The 15,515-nt window shown below is 42.3% G+C and overlaps 1 protein-coding gene across 4 annotated transcripts in view; it reads left to right on the top strand.

Moving 5' to 3' along the window:
• The window catches only part of RFTN1 (raftlin, lipid raft linker 1), a 112,321-nt gene that overhangs the window by 26,259 nt on the left and 70,547 nt on the right, over nucleotides 1–15,515 (top strand). For all 4 annotated transcript variants that reach the window (XM_074943312.1, XM_074943310.1, XM_074943309.1 and 1 more), the window contains exon 3: nucleotides 10,552–10,738. In XM_074943312.1, the coding sequence (XP_074799413.1) occupies nucleotides 10,552–10,738 (187 nt within the window). The remainder of the gene's footprint in view (nucleotides 1–10,551; nucleotides 10,739–15,515) is intronic.

Below are 15,515 nucleotides of genomic sequence, written 5' to 3' on the forward strand. Positions count from 1 at the left end.
GCATGTTCAAATATAACCTTCTTGACCACTCCTCTTCAGAATAACTAATTAGACTTACTGAAGGTTAATTGTTGGAAGGAATGGTGATGGTGACCCCTTTCAGTGTTCAAAACCAACTGTTCAATTAACTATTGAAAAATACATAGTGCTTGCATTACAATAGCTTTTAAATTTTCTGATTTATAAGAGGACAAATTGACCCTTTCAGGTCTATGCTGTATCATTACACCATGCTGGGAAGGTCAATGCTCTATCATAGTGGTTTTCAACCTTTTTTCATTTGCAGACCCCTACAAAATTTCAAATGGAGGTGTGAACCCCTTTGGAAATCTTAGATGTAGTCTGCAGACCCACAGGGTCGAAGACCCTTCTTCTATGGTAATGACAACCTTTCGTTGACCCCTTAAACATAGTTGGCGGCCTCCCATGGGTCTGCGGACCACATGTTGAAAACCACTGCTCTATCACTAAGGGCTATATACTCCACACCTTAATCCCGCAGAATGAGGTTAAGGCCTATGTGAAGTGGAAGTGAGGCTCTGTGAGTTTTTCCTTCATGTAGCTGCCAATGTTCTGTCTGCAGAAACCCTGTGTGGTTGTTGGGTAAAAAAAGGAGGAATGGCTAGGGAACAACTGGGAGAGGTCAGAGAGTAGTGAGTCGCATGTTTCTCCTCCTAATGTGGCCTCATGTCTGCATTTTAAAAAAAAATGCTGCTCAGAGCCCATTAACTCCTCCTTGGAGCTCTGTCTACACCCTTCTCCACACAGAAGAGTGACTAAACGCAGCTGTACCCCAGGAATAAATGACTGTGTAGCAAGAGAGCTTGTCAGGGCAAGGGGTGATTGAGAGGAACATAGAGGATGACCCTCTCAGCATCTTCTCAGGGATCGGTGGTTTGTGGTCCTTAGTAACTTGTGTGTCCACACCTTCTGTCCCACCTACATTGCCACTAGCATTGTGGTGCAAGGGAGGATACAGTGGTGCTATTCACCCTCCCTCACAGCAGTTTTTCATGGAAGTGTTCTACTCTTGTGCATTTTTACTCAGGAGGGGAACTTAAGAGTCTAGAGTAGAAATCCTTGCTGAGAGAAACAACATGGCCCCCTTCACTAAATGGAGAACTGAAACAGTGACAATTAAAAGCCTGTTTGAAAATTCTTTAAAAACATGTCCTAGTCAATATTTATCTATCTAATGCATTGAAAGTAATTACTGGAATTTTCCTTTAAAATCAAGCTGGGCAGGCATTGCTGTCAGGGTGAAGCTGATTTGGCTCAGGAAAAAAAACCTGTAATTTTTTTTTCCTGATCTGAATAAAGAGTTTCAAGATTCTTTTCTTGAAATATGGGCTTTTCTGCAAAGACCAATTTCTTACCCAGTTCTAGCATCTTCAACCTGTGCTGACTTCATGTGTACTACAGGTTGCTAAAAGGTCGTAATTTCAGCAGCTCTGATAAAATGCATCCTCAATACTTGTGGACAATTACCTGTCAAACTTGTTCATGCAACTTGTTCACACTTGTTCATGCAAATTAGAGCTGGTCGGAAACCAAATTTCTGTTTCATGGGAAATTCTGAAATTAGAATTTTTGTTTGTTGCTTTGTTCTGAAACAGAGCAAAACAGCCAAAATTTTGAAACTTCCTGTGGGACAAAATTCTCCAAAATTTCTAATCAGAACCACAGAAACATTTCATTTCAATAATGTTGAATCATTTTAATAATGTCAATGGTTTATGATATTTAAATATATATTATATAAATAAAATAGTTGAAACAAAATGAATCAAATTCATAAACTAGAAATGTCTTGATGTTATTGAAACAAAGTCTAAACAATAAGTAGATTTTGTCCAGTCAACATTTTTGTTGAAATTGGTACATTCCTGTGAAACATTTAGATTTTGATAAAACTGCCTTTTCCATCAGAAAACTCTTCTGTCAGAAAAACAAACTTTTTTTGTATTTATTGCAAATACAGATTTTTTTTTGTACGTGCCCATGGATATGCCTTCAAGTATTGAAGGTTGTACTTTAGAAGCCTGTTTAGAACTTGGACTTAAGGAAACTAAAGCCTGGTTTTTATTAATATTTATTTAAATTAAGCAAAATAGGGTGTGTTGGAAAGGAGTAAATATTAAATAAAAGTACCAGTCCTCATGCGAACTAAATGTCATATGCTTTCCTCTGAGATCCTACATACAGAGGATAGATAATTACATAGAACAAGAGTCATTCACCACATCTTCCTATTCTGTCTATACAACTGGTGGGTTGCTAAAAGAGGCAGTAAATATGGCCGGGAATTCACACATAGACCCAGGGTTTGTGAGTAAAAATGTCATAAACCCTGTGAGCATAGGGCTAATTTATTCATCATCCATGCCTGTGCTCAGTTGTAAACCCCCTTCTCCTAGCGCTGGCCTCACTGCTGCTCTCTGGATGTGCTACCATTAGCTTCCTCCCAGCAGATTTGTAGTTGTGACCCTGCGAGTGAGCTTCGCAGGATGCAACAGAGCAAGCTGATGCTGACGTAGACGTCAAGCCTGCAATCAGCTCCTTCTAGATGCAGGGGTCTGCCTGCTCCATTGTAAAACCCTGCAGGGTGTCCACTGATGTGGGCTGGCGCACTGCAGCTTTACTGCTATATTAGTGGAGCATTGCCTTTACCTGTTTTCATCTTATGCACCAAGTGTGCACCATGTTTTAGCCATGTGCTACTACGGACTGCTTGCCTTTGCACCACATAACAGAGAAGATATATGTATATTCTGCATATACATATTTCTTTTTAAATATGTATTTTTTGCCTTTTGTTATAAAAAATTCCAAATAGACCATTTTCTGTTACATCACACTGCAAACTGGGCAGCCATCTAGATCTTTTGGGATTTCAGAATAATTGCCTAATGATGAGAAGGATTACTGCAGGCATGAAAACCTCTGTACAAGGGAACACAAATGAGTTAAAATGGGTCCAAAAAAATAAACATTGATTTTATGCAACAATTTTATCAGCAGTGTCACTGTCCTCACGAGGTAAATTAGCCTCTAGCAGTTGTGGGTGACTGTGGCCAAGGGCTAAAAAGCTTAATCTAGGAAGTATGTTAAAAGTTAATGCTCTAAAGTCACATTAAGTAAAAATATTAATAAATAAATAGATTTTTTTAAAAGAAAAATCCCATAACATAGGTTGTTACAGCTTATAGTGAAGCACTATGCCCATTCTCCTTTTTCTAATTTTTTAAGTGGCAGTGCTCAGAAGTTGAGGCTCTAAATTTCACTTGTCTTAAAAATGTTATAATCTGGTTGAGGGATTTCCTCTAGTTTTCTAACTATCTTAAAAATATTTTTAAAAATACTCCTCTAGTGCGGAGAGATTAAATAAATACAACTTTGGCAGATAACTAACAAATGCTCTTCCGGGGGCTACGTTGAGTTCCTTATTATGTCGTTGCACAAGTAGAAAGAAAACAAAAGGAGTAATGTTTACTTTAGCTGTGTTAGAAACATAAGGTATGGAGAGGGACATTACTCCTTGTCAAATGGGAAAGGTTAAAATTCAGGGGAAAGACATATTAAGTCAAACCAACTCAATAGCTTTCTAACTATTTCTAACAAGCCTCGTGGATAAGGGACAAGTGATAAATGTGGTATATCTTGACTTTAGTAATGCTTTTGATACTGTCTCACATAACCTCATAAACAAACTAGGGAAATACAACCAGATGGAGCTACTATAAGGTTGGTGCAGAATTGGTTGGAAAATCATTCCCAGAGAGTAGTTATCAGTGGTTTACTGGAAGGGCATATCAAGTGTCCATTTCTGTTCAATATCTTCATCAATGATTTAGATAATGGCTAAGGTTAAGATTCTGTTGTTGGTATTTTTAGTAAAAGTCAGGGAAAAATTTACGGAAGCCCGCCACCTGTCCCTGACTTTTTCTACAAGTACCCTGAGGGGAGGTCAAACAGAGCGCTGCTGGGGCTTGCAGCTGCTCCAGCCCTGCCCCTGCTCCTGCGGCAGGGGCTCACCCAGCCCTGGCTGCTGCTCCAGTGGGCCAGGGACTGCTGCTCTGGCGGCAGGCTGTCAGTCAGCAGTTCGGCAGTCCTGGGGCTGACCTCTGGTCAGGTTTCTGGGGGCCACTGCTCCAGCATCCCTGGGGCTGGCCACTGGCTGCTGTTCCAGTGGCCTTGGGGCTGACTGCTAGTCAGATGTTCCAGGGGCCACTGCTCTGGGGCTGGCTGCTGCTCTGGTGGCCCCAAGGCTGGCTGCCGGCTGCTGCAACAACAGACCAGGGGCTGACCGCTAGCCAGCTGTTTTGGTGGCCGCTGCTCCGGCAGCCCCAGTACTAACAGTTTCTCTAGCCCTACCCAGAAGAAGTCTCAGAGGTCCCAGAAAGTCATGGAATCCATGACCTCTGTGACAGAATCGTATCCTTAATAATGGCATAGCGAGCACACTTATAACATTTGCAGATGAGACCAAGCTGGGAGGGGTTGCAAGTGCTTGGGAGGAGAGGATTAAAATTCAAAATGAACTGGACAAACTGGAGAAATGGTCTGAAGTAAATAGGATGAAATTCAACAAGGACAAATGCAAAGTACTGCATTAGGAAGGAACAATCAGTTGCACACATGCAAAATGGGAAATGGCTGCCTAAGAAGAAGTACTGCGAGAGGGGATCTGGGGGTCATAGCAGATCACAAGCTAAATATGAGTCAACAGTGTAACACTGGTGCCAAAAAAGCAAACATTGTTCTGGGATGTGCTAGCAGGAGTGTTGTAAGCAAGACACGAGAAGTAATTCTGCTCTACTCCATGCTGATTAGGTCTCAACTGAAGTACTGTGTTCAGTTCTGGGTGCCACATTTCAGGAAAGATACGGACAAATTGGAGAAAGTCCAGAGAAGAGCAACAAAAACGATTAAAGGTCTAGAAAACATGACCTATGAGGGAAGACTGAAAAAATTGGGTTTGTTTGGTCTGGAAAAGAGAAGACTGAGAGGGGACAAGATAACAGTTTTCAAGTACATAAAAAGTTGTTACAAGGAGGAGGGAGAAAAATTCTTCTCCTTAACCTCTGATGATAGGACAAGAAGCTTAAATTGCAGCAAGGGTGGCTTAGGTTGGACATTAGGAAAAACTTCCTGTGAGAGTAGTTAAGCACTGGAATAAATTGTCTGTGGAATCTGCATCATTAGAGATTTTTAAGAGCAAGTTAGACAAACACCAGTCAGGACTGGCCTAGAATACTTAGTCCTGCCATGAGTATAGGGGACTGGACTAGAAGACCTCTTGACGTCCCTTCCAGTCCTACAATTCTATGAATCTATGATTATTTTCAGATTTTGTTAAGATATTTGCATAATATGAAAAGTTTAATATATTTATATGATTGTCCTCCTAATCATGGGTGAGGACAACTGATGTATTATTTCACATAATTTCCTTATAGTTCTTATTTGTGAAAGGTGTAGACTGCAGCTTCCCAGAGTTATCCAAGTCTAATTGTTTGATACAGGTGGAACAGCCCACTGCATTTGTAATATTCTTCTCTCTTAATATCTGATAAAGGATGCATCTGCTTATCTCAGCATAGACCCTAGCACAATTGCTATGGGTGTTTTGGCTTAATTCCAGGGGTTATGGAGTCCTTAAGGGAACAACAGTATTTATAAACATTGGCCCAGAACCACAAAAAGACTTGTTCTAATTGTCACATTAAGCTCCTAAATCCAACATTTAGGCACCAGAGTTCATCAAAACCTCACTCATCTGCTGCCTAATCCTGTTTATGCCTAAAATCCCTTGGCGCCTCAGTTTCCACCATTAAAGTTCCCTAGGCCAGCGGTTCTCAAATTGTTGGTCAGGACCCCAAAGTGGGTTGGACCCCTTTTTAATGGGGTCACCAGGGCTAGCTTAGACTACGTGGGGCCCGGGGCTGAAGCAGCACCCTGAATCCCACCGCCAGGAGCTCAAGCCCAAGGGCTTCAGTCCTGGGGATTGGGGGTCAGGTTACAGGCCCCCTGCCTCGGGCTGAAGCCCTGGGGCTTTGGCTTTGCCCCCCTCCCTCCCAAAGTGGTGGGGCTCGGGCCCCCCTCTCCCCCCACCTGAGGTGGTGGGACTCGGGCAGGCTCAGGCTTTGGTCCCCCCTCCTGGGGTCATGTAGTAATTTTTGTTGTCAGAAGGGGGTAATGGTGCAATGAAGTTTGAGAACCCCTGCCCTCAGCAAAGCCTAAGTCCTTTTTGTGGATTTAGCCCATTGTCTTTTGGAACAGATCACCTTGTGATTCAGGGACAAGACCTGGGACAGCCATAAGTGGGTGAACACTGGGAGCTTTGGACATCACCAGTGCCACTTTCTATGCAAACAGGGGGACAGTGCTACCAAAGTAAATACTCTCCATATCTCTCCGTGGCTTCTGAGAGGGTCACTATGGTTGACAAAAGGAAAGAAGTCCAAATTATCCCCTCTGGTGCAACAAGCAGAGGAGACAGAGATCCATTGGACTCTGTCCTGTGGGACACTAGGGGAGTTGCAGATTTATGGCATCATCTGCCTATCATAAGAACTTGTTAGAAGCCTCTCTGCAGGGACTAGGCTTTGCAGGGTTTTGGGGAAGAAGGAGATGGACCTAGGTAGTAGTTGCTCTTTGTGGCGCCATTCCTTGCTAGCCTTTCTGAGTTCTATTTCAAATTCCAAGAGGAAGTTAATGCTGTTGGAAGCAGTGTTGATTTCTGTGGATTCTCCTGCTCAGCTGCTAGTTTGCAGCCAGAAAGGGTTCACCAAATGGTAGCCTTGTTCCAGAAAGAGCTGTGCAGTCAGGAGAAGATGAGGCCACCAGAACAACTCCAAGGAGTCCCCTTGCTGTAGCTGCCTCTTCATCTGTGATTCTCAGTCTTCGCTTCCCTGTGGACCTCAGGATCTGTGAGGTTGGGAAATTGCACCTCCACCTTGCACTGCCCCTCAGATAGGCCCAAGCACCTGAGGGAACAATCCCCTTCAAATTTTTTACAGTTCACCCTCTAGAATTCTGTGTCTGCTCTGCCTCCCTGTGTTTCTCTGCAGGAGGGAAACAATCTGAGATCTCTCCTATTAGCAATATAGAATTTATGGGCTAACCCTGGAGTTGTAGACTCCAGGAAACTCATGGCCCTTATGGATGTCAGTTGTTTCATGGGGGAATATTCTTTTCCTTCTCTAGGATCTGTAAGATACTGTTTAATCTGTTGGTAATGAGTACTGCTGGAAATAGTTGCAGCTTCAATTATCAGCCAAGCAGCAACCTAATTTGCCTGGGAATCAGTTCCAAACACACCCCACACTTCTGTTTCTACTTTCAACTTTAGCTAAATTGAAAAATACAGCATCTGTCATTTACAAGCTTCTCACATTCTCGTCTAAACCTAGACTGAATAAGCAGAGCAATCACTGAGGTCAGGATGTGAAGTGTAACAATAAACATGGAAATGTGGAGCAGAATCTGCAAAAATGTTAGTAGAGCTACAGTCACTTTAAAACCAAGATAGATACCACAGAAAAACCTGTTCAGAATTTACTGGACCTGTGGCAGGATACACAGGTTTGCCGTGTGTAATTATTGTAAATACTGGAATTGTGGAAAGGTTTGCTCTGCCACTGACCTGCTGTGTGACCTTGGGTATGACACTTTACTTCACAGCTTCAGTTTTTCCATCTTTAAAATGTGGATAAATCATACTTTGAAATGCTTTGAGATCTTCAGGTGAAAAATGCTATCAGTTATTGAAGTCAATAGGACTTTTTCCATTGACTTTAATTGGGGATTGGATGAGGCTCTATGAGAGTGTTAAGATAGATGGAAATAATACTAAGGATTTTTAAAGTGCTTGTCTTGGGGCACAAATATGTTTGCTTTGACATTTTCCCATCGTATTCGGCATTTGGGAGGAAGTAATTAGGCAACTGTCTCATACTAATGTGCTGACCGCTGTTCCCTCTAAGCTGCGCACGTGTGCGCGCGCACACAGATCCTAAACCCATGCACACGGCAAAACACTGCGCGCACAAAAATTTGCACAGAAGCACAATAATTTGCACAGAAGAAATATTTTGCGCACACGGCCTGTCAAAAATTAGAGGGAACATTGGTGCTGACCTTCTTTTAGATCCCCAAGTCTTTCTTTTAGGGTGTATGCAAAATAATCCAGACATAGGTAAAGACACATTCAGTGTCCATGCCCAAGGTAAGCATGAGTAAGGCTGCGAGTTTGTCACAGATTCCGCGACTTTCCATGATCTCCGTGACTTTTGCAGCGGCCGGTGCACCTGGCTCAGAGGCAGCTCAGGCAGCCCCTGCACCAGTCACGCCGGCCTCTGCTGGGGCAGTTCTTGGGCCACTGCCCCCCGCCCCCCCAGCACAGTTTGGGTGTGGGAGGGGACAGGGGTTGGGGCAGAGGACGGGGTGAGGCGGACTCTCAGCAGCGCTTACCTGGGAGTCTCCCCGGAAGCAGTGACATCCCCCTTGCTCAGCTCCTAGGTGAAGGCATGGCCAGGCAGCTCTGTGCGCTGCCTCTGCCTGCAGGCATGGCCCCTGCAGCTCCCATTGTTCCTTAAACAATAGCTCTGAGAAGTGAAATCACCCCTATTCATTGATGTAGGGTGTTAACTCTGAAGCATTCCGAGGATAAATCAATGTCAACATTAACTGTCAATATTTTAGCAGAAATGTTCTGGTGGTGAGTTTTTATATCTCAAAACATAGGGTAGACTAGATAACCTAGCTCTTTACTGTCCACTGGCTAGTGTGGCATTGTTCTCTACTACATATGCTCCAGGGGTTTGTCGAGGTCAGTTCTAAATTTCTCACACAATAGGGCTCCCACCATTCCCTTTGAGAAACTATTCCACATTCTTGATAGATCTCACTGTTAGAAAGCTATTTCAGCCTACACTTTCTTTTTATTAATATCATTACTTCTCGTATACTCTGGGGCTCACAGTGAATAGTCATTAGAAGAAGTGGAAGGGAGAGCCCTCCAGAGGAGGTAGGTGTTTTGAACAACACATAAGTAGAGTTTGGACACTTGGGCTTTTCCCTCCACTTTACTCCCTAACAGGACCAATATAATTAACAGCGTGTTTCATTATTTATATTTATTATACATTATTTGATAGCTCTTTTTATGAATCCCAAGTGATTTGTGTGCTGTTATAGATCTTAGAGAGCTGAAGTGTCTGTCACCATGTACATTTCTTAGGTTTCTCTCTTTATTTACACAATTAAAAAACTGTGTCATATAGCCTTCAATCAAAAGCTTCATTATCCTTGTCTGGAACACGTTCTTATGTGTTAAGAAAAAGTGTACATGGCATAGCTATCCTATTATTATTTAAATTATTCCTCACTATTATTGGTTTTGAATATTTATTAGTTTTTGATAACTTCTTTCATTATTCATAAAGGATACCCACACAATCTGATGGGAAATGAAATACAATAAACCTTTATTTTGCATAACTAGCATCTTTCAACAAACTCTATTCCAGTGCAACTTACAGCAAGGGTCCAATCCTGTGGGGAGCAGAGCACTTCCTGCAAACGGCTGAGTGCTCTCAACTCCCATCGATTTCAGTGGGCATTGAGGGCACTTGGCACCTCACCTCACAAAACTAGGCTCTTGGGTTGTAGTTAGTTAAAAAATAAATGATAGCCGAAGGAGAGAGGAATTAAACAGCAAAGCCAGGGAGGAAAGATGTGTTTGTAGATAACACTTGAAAAAGTATGGAGAGTGGCTGAGGCAGGTGCAGGAAGGTTGTTGTAAATGATTTACAGAGTCTCTTGTCAAGTATGCAGGGCTACTGGGATAAGATAGGATCTGTCAGACTGGATCAGACCCAAGGTCCATCTGTTTGTAGTAGCCGGCACCAGGTGCTTCAGAGAAAGGGATAATCGCAGTAGGTAGAGTGTGGGTGGGAAGATTATCCCACTTATTATGACTGGATATTCTTTTTATTCACATGAATATCCATTTTTTAAAATCTTGCTGGGATCTTGGCCTCAATGGCATTATGTTGCAATGAGTCCCGCAGTCTGTGCATTGTGCCGAAAAAAGAGTGCTTCCTTCTATTATTTTTGAATTTGTCATCTTTTACATTCATTAATGAATGTCCCCTTGTTCTTCTGTTACATTTTGACCATTGGTGCTGATCATTATAGTGGGATAGAATGATGTCTCCTGAAACTTGGAATGGTGCCTACTGCTGCATGCTTACTAAGTCTTCCCTCCCCATGCTATCCACGAAAAATCCAGCAAACTTTGTATTTCATTGTGAGTCTGACCCTTTACATCTAATTGGACAAGTCATTTATGCAGTAATTAACCCTTTTGCAAAACAATCTGTTAACAATTCTGGAATCAAGTAAACCTCAGTTAGCTACAGGTAAATCAGATGGAATGGTGCACATCAGTGTGAAGCATGCTTACCTCCAAAGAGGCTGGAATACAAAAAAAAGATAGTTTACTTCAGGATTATTGATCAATTTATTTTTTGTTTTTGTTTCCAGCTGAGCTACCAAGATCCTCTGCAATCAGGCTCTCTTCCTGGTGTGATCTTCCATCTCAGCTGCAAGAACTGTATCAGCAGGGTTTCATCTTGGCTGCTGTCCACCCTTTTGTGCAGCCAACTGATGAAAAAGAGAGGACTCCCCAGGAACAAATCTTCAGGGCTGTGCTGATCAAGAAGACAGAAAGGTAAAGCACTTCCAGTGAGCTGGGATAAAAATAGACAATGAGATTTCCTGCTGAGTTTTGACCTAGATCAGGAAATTATAGCAATGTCATTGCTAATGTTTGCTGTGCAAGGCTTGGATATTTATTTGTAGGCTTGAATAGATTTAACATGTTCTTCATGTTTATAATCCATCTGCATTTTGTCAGCTAAGACAGAAAATAACAAGTTGAAATCTGCTTTATATTTTGGAATGTGTTGTCATGAAAAAGCAAACAATCCCTGTGCCTAATAATTTGCTAAAACAGTCCATTTTGTGTCCTTTACTCTAATAATTTATTGGATTAAATGCAGCTAGAAAAATATTTACTTTGAAGAGGCATACAGCCAGTGGATAACACAATTAATCTGAAAATTGTAAAGTAACGTGCATTTTTGTACCTATCTACAAACTTTACCCCCAAAACTATAAAAGTACTTTTAATTTTCCAACCCAGTACAACTCATTTTAAATCAACAGAAAATGAGTCTGTTAGCTTTATTCTGTATTTAAAATTGTACTGAGTATTTTTGTGTAATACATTCAGTGGCTAGGGATGAATAAATAAAAGGGAACACAATTCCTTCTATGTTTTAATCTCCCAATTTAATAAAAATCAATAGATTTTTCTGCTTAGTCATTCCAAAAAGAGAGAGAGAAATTGAGAATAAACATTCATAATAGAATTAAAATTTTTAGTAAAGAGTTTTTAAAAATACCTTTAGACTCATAAACTTTAAGGCCAGAAGGGACCATCATGATTATCTAGTCTGCCCTCTTGCATATTGCAGGCCACAGAACCTCACTGACCCACTGCTGTAGTAGGCCCATAACCTCTGCCTGAGTTACTGAAGTCCTCACATTTTTTATTTAAAGACTGCAAAGAGAATCCGTTTCATCCTGGATTGATAGCCATGGGGACCACAGTCCACTATTTGCAGGACAAGTACAAACAAGCAGTGCAGTCTTCTCATATCACAAATGCTTCTCAGCATTGCTATGATACGGTCTAGATTAAAGGCTTGACACTGAAGCGTGCAAGGATTATCCCCTGCCTCAAAACACTAAGCCTGCTGTGGACGATGTTGAGCAATAGGCAGATACGTGTCCATTTGGACGACAAAGTCAGCTCGCCCCAGTTCCTCAACAATGGATTGCCATAAGGCTCAGTACTCATGCCAACGCTCTTCAATGCCTATACGAGCAACGTGCCACCAATGAAGTCGTGCAAATTTGTATATGTGGATGACTTTGCTCTGGCGACACAAGCAACCACCTTCAATAACATCAAGTCGACCTTGAACGGGGACCTAAACACCATGGAGGAGAATCTCCGGAAATGGAGGCTCAGGCCAAACCCTCACAAAACAGCAGTCACCGCATTCCATCTTGATAATAGGAATTCTAAGCGCACCCTGAAAGTGACCTTCTGCTGCAACACTGTGCAACACGACCTCTCTCCAACTTATATAGGAGTGAAGCTGGACCGCACACTAACCTTCCACGACCAGCTGAAGAAGGTAGCCCCGAGACGAAGACAAGGGTCAAGCCGGTCCAGAAACTGGCAAGCACAAGCTGAGGAGCATTAGTGCTATGGACATCAGTGATGGCCCTTGTGGATTCCCGAGCTGAGTACTGTACACCGGTGTGGACTGAAATAGCCATACTCAACTTGTTGATGTCCAACTAAACACTGCAGTGCGATGTATCACTGGAACCCTCAAGTTGACCCCAACACCCTGGCTGCCCCTGCTGTTGCACATCGCTTTCCCATATATTCATCGCAATGCCAGAACCCTCTGGGAAGTCCAGCGAATCGAGAAAAACTAATGTCTCCCCATCCACTAGGACCTCAACGATGTCCCTCACCACTGCTTGAAGTCATGCAAGCCCTTTTGGACCTATGCGCTTAACTTATAACAATGTGACTTCAATCCTGATGGAGCTTGGAAAGCTGAATGGAGTTCACAAGAAGTTACAAACACCTTGTGAAAGACCTGATGCAGAAGATCCCTGGCTTTGATCTTCCGTGAAGCTTATGGACAGCACCAAACAGAATTTGCATAAACCATGGCAGATGTGGACACTTGATGCACAAATGGAAAATTAAAAGCCCTCCAATATGTGACTGTGGGCACCGCGAACAGACTGCGGAACATATAACAACATAATGCCTGCTTCACAAACACGAAGGAGGCATCACAGCATTACAATCCTCTACTCCTGATTCAATTATCTGACTTAACCATTTACATGTGAAATTATAGTTGTTGTTCTACATCTACATCAGCCATAAGAAGAAGAAGCCCTACTATGCTGGAATAATTTCCAGGAATTAGAGGGTATTTCATTCTCCATTGCCTATTCTTGTCCTTATCTTTTTCTGCTGAGGATTCAGGCAAGGAGGCTAATTGTGGTTTGGATACTTGTTCAATAGAAATTGGAGTCAGACCACTGTCTCACTTCATACAGCCTACCAAATGATCATCAGACAGTAGTGACTTGCCATTCCTACCAGCTGCAGATAGGGCCAAATTTGAGCCAGTGGCCTAAGGGAGAAAGGCTCCATGTTTCATTACAAATTACATATAGGCATTAAGTATCCCAGGTAGATTGACTTTTTAAAAGAATTGTCATTCTATACGGACCTGCTTTGGGGCTTGTCTACACTACCGGCCAGATAACGGGCAGCGATCAATCCAGTGGGGGTCGATTTATCATGTCTAGTGTAGACATGATAAATTGACCACCGGTTGCTCTAGCATAGACTCTGGTACTCCACCTCAACGAGAAATGCAAGGGGAATCGACGGGACACCGCAGTGAAATCACTGCAGTAAGTAGATCTAAGTATGTCGACTTCAGCTACATTATTCACATAGCTGAAGTTGCGTAACTTAGATCGATTTTCCACCTTCCCCCCCCCCACATAGTGTAGACCAGCCCTTCTTTTTATAAATAAGGAACTTCATGCTGTTTTGCAACCTACCAATATTCTTGACAAAGGGGGTCACAGTTTTGTGACTGAGACATGGGACTGGGAATAAAGAGATGTGGGGTCTGTTCCTGTCTCTTCCACAGACGTCCTGCATAATATTGGGCCAGTCACTTACCAGAGCTGTGCCTCAGTTTCTCCAGTTGCAAAATGGGTAGTAGTTCCCATGTGAGTAGCTCCCTTGAAGTTACTCAGGCTACTTGCTTAAATTAAACACATGCTTAAGTGTTTTGTTGGTGCTAGAGAGCTCAGCACCTTTCAGGATTGACTGTAAAAGTGGGCTAGTGTGCATGTACATGACATTATCTTACACTCAGTGAGCTTGATTTGTCAGTGCCTTGCACCTTGTGTAGTAATTTACACCTGCGTGAAACTGAACCAAATCTGAATTCTCTGCTCACTTGTACTGGGGACAGTGTTTTACACCCACTTTGCATATCTGTGAATGAGTATACAAGATATAAGGAAGTGGAGAGTCTGAGTCAGTCAGAGTCCCGTTATATTCACACTCTATTTGTTTGCATTCCCTTAACTCCCATCTCTCAGTTTGGTTCACTGAGTCTGAATGGGTCTAAGATGGTGTAATTTATGTGTTTAGGCGATGAAAAGGAGGTATAGCAGAAAAAAACCCCAACAGAAGGGTGAATTACACCAGTTTAGACTCCCTTAGAATCATTTAGGTGGCCTCTGACTTTGGCCAAATGTGTGATGGTGGCTACTGCCACAGAACAAGGGGGAAATGCAAATTTTGAAGATCTCAAGCAGAATGAAGAGAGATGGGCAGCTGACTAAACTCAGATAGCTGTGGCAAGGGGCTGGGCAGAAGGCTTTTTTGCATAGTCTGTTCTGCAGTCTAAATGGAATAACCCTGATTTTACATGACAGAAAAAAGGATTTCAAGGCTGCTTCAGAAAAATCATCCTTATCAGAAGACATTTTATAAAATAAAAAATAAAATAAAGGACATGTGATTAATCTGTGATCAAGTAAAAAGACCAGTTAAGTATCTTTAAGTTTGGCAAAGGTCTGACATCTATCACTGTCAGGGTTCCTTCCCCACTCTGAACTCAAGGGTACAGATGTGGGGACCCGCATGAAAGACCCCCTAAGCTTATTCTTACCAGCTTAGGTTAAAAACTCCCCCAAGGTACAAACTTTGCCTTGTCCTTGAACAGTATGCTGCCACCACCAAACATTTTAAACAAAGAACAGGGAAAGAGACCACTTGGAGACGTCTTCCCCCAAAATATCCCCCCAAGCCCAACACGCCCCCATTCCTGGGGAGGCTTGAGAATAATATCCTAACCAATTGGTTACAAAATCATCAAAGACCCAAACCTCTGGATCTTGGAACAATGGAAAAATCAGTCAGGTTCTTAAAAGAAGGATTTTATTTTTAAAAAAAGGTAAAAATCATCTCTGTAAAATCAGGATGGAAAATACTTTACAGGGTATTCAGATTCAAAACACAGAGGATCCCCCTCTGGGCAAAACCTTAAAGTTACAGAAAACAGGAATAAACCTCCCTCTTAACACAGGGAAAATTCACATAAAACAAACGATAAACCTATCCTCCTTGCCTGGTTTACCTATACTGATTGCAATATTGGAGACTTGGATTAGGATGGGTTGGAGAAGATGGATTTCTGTCTGGCCTCTCTCAGTCCCAAGAGAGAACAACCACGTAAACAAAGAGCACAAACAAAACCCTTCCCCACCCCCAATATTTGAAAGTATCTTGTCCCCTTATTGGTCCTTTGGGTCAG

Source organism: Natator depressus, chromosome 2 (assembly GCF_965152275.1).
Source record: "Natator depressus isolate rNatDep1 chromosome 2, rNatDep2.hap1, whole genome shotgun sequence".
In the NCBI taxonomy this organism is placed as follows: Eukaryota; Metazoa; Chordata; order Testudines; family Cheloniidae; genus Natator; species Natator depressus.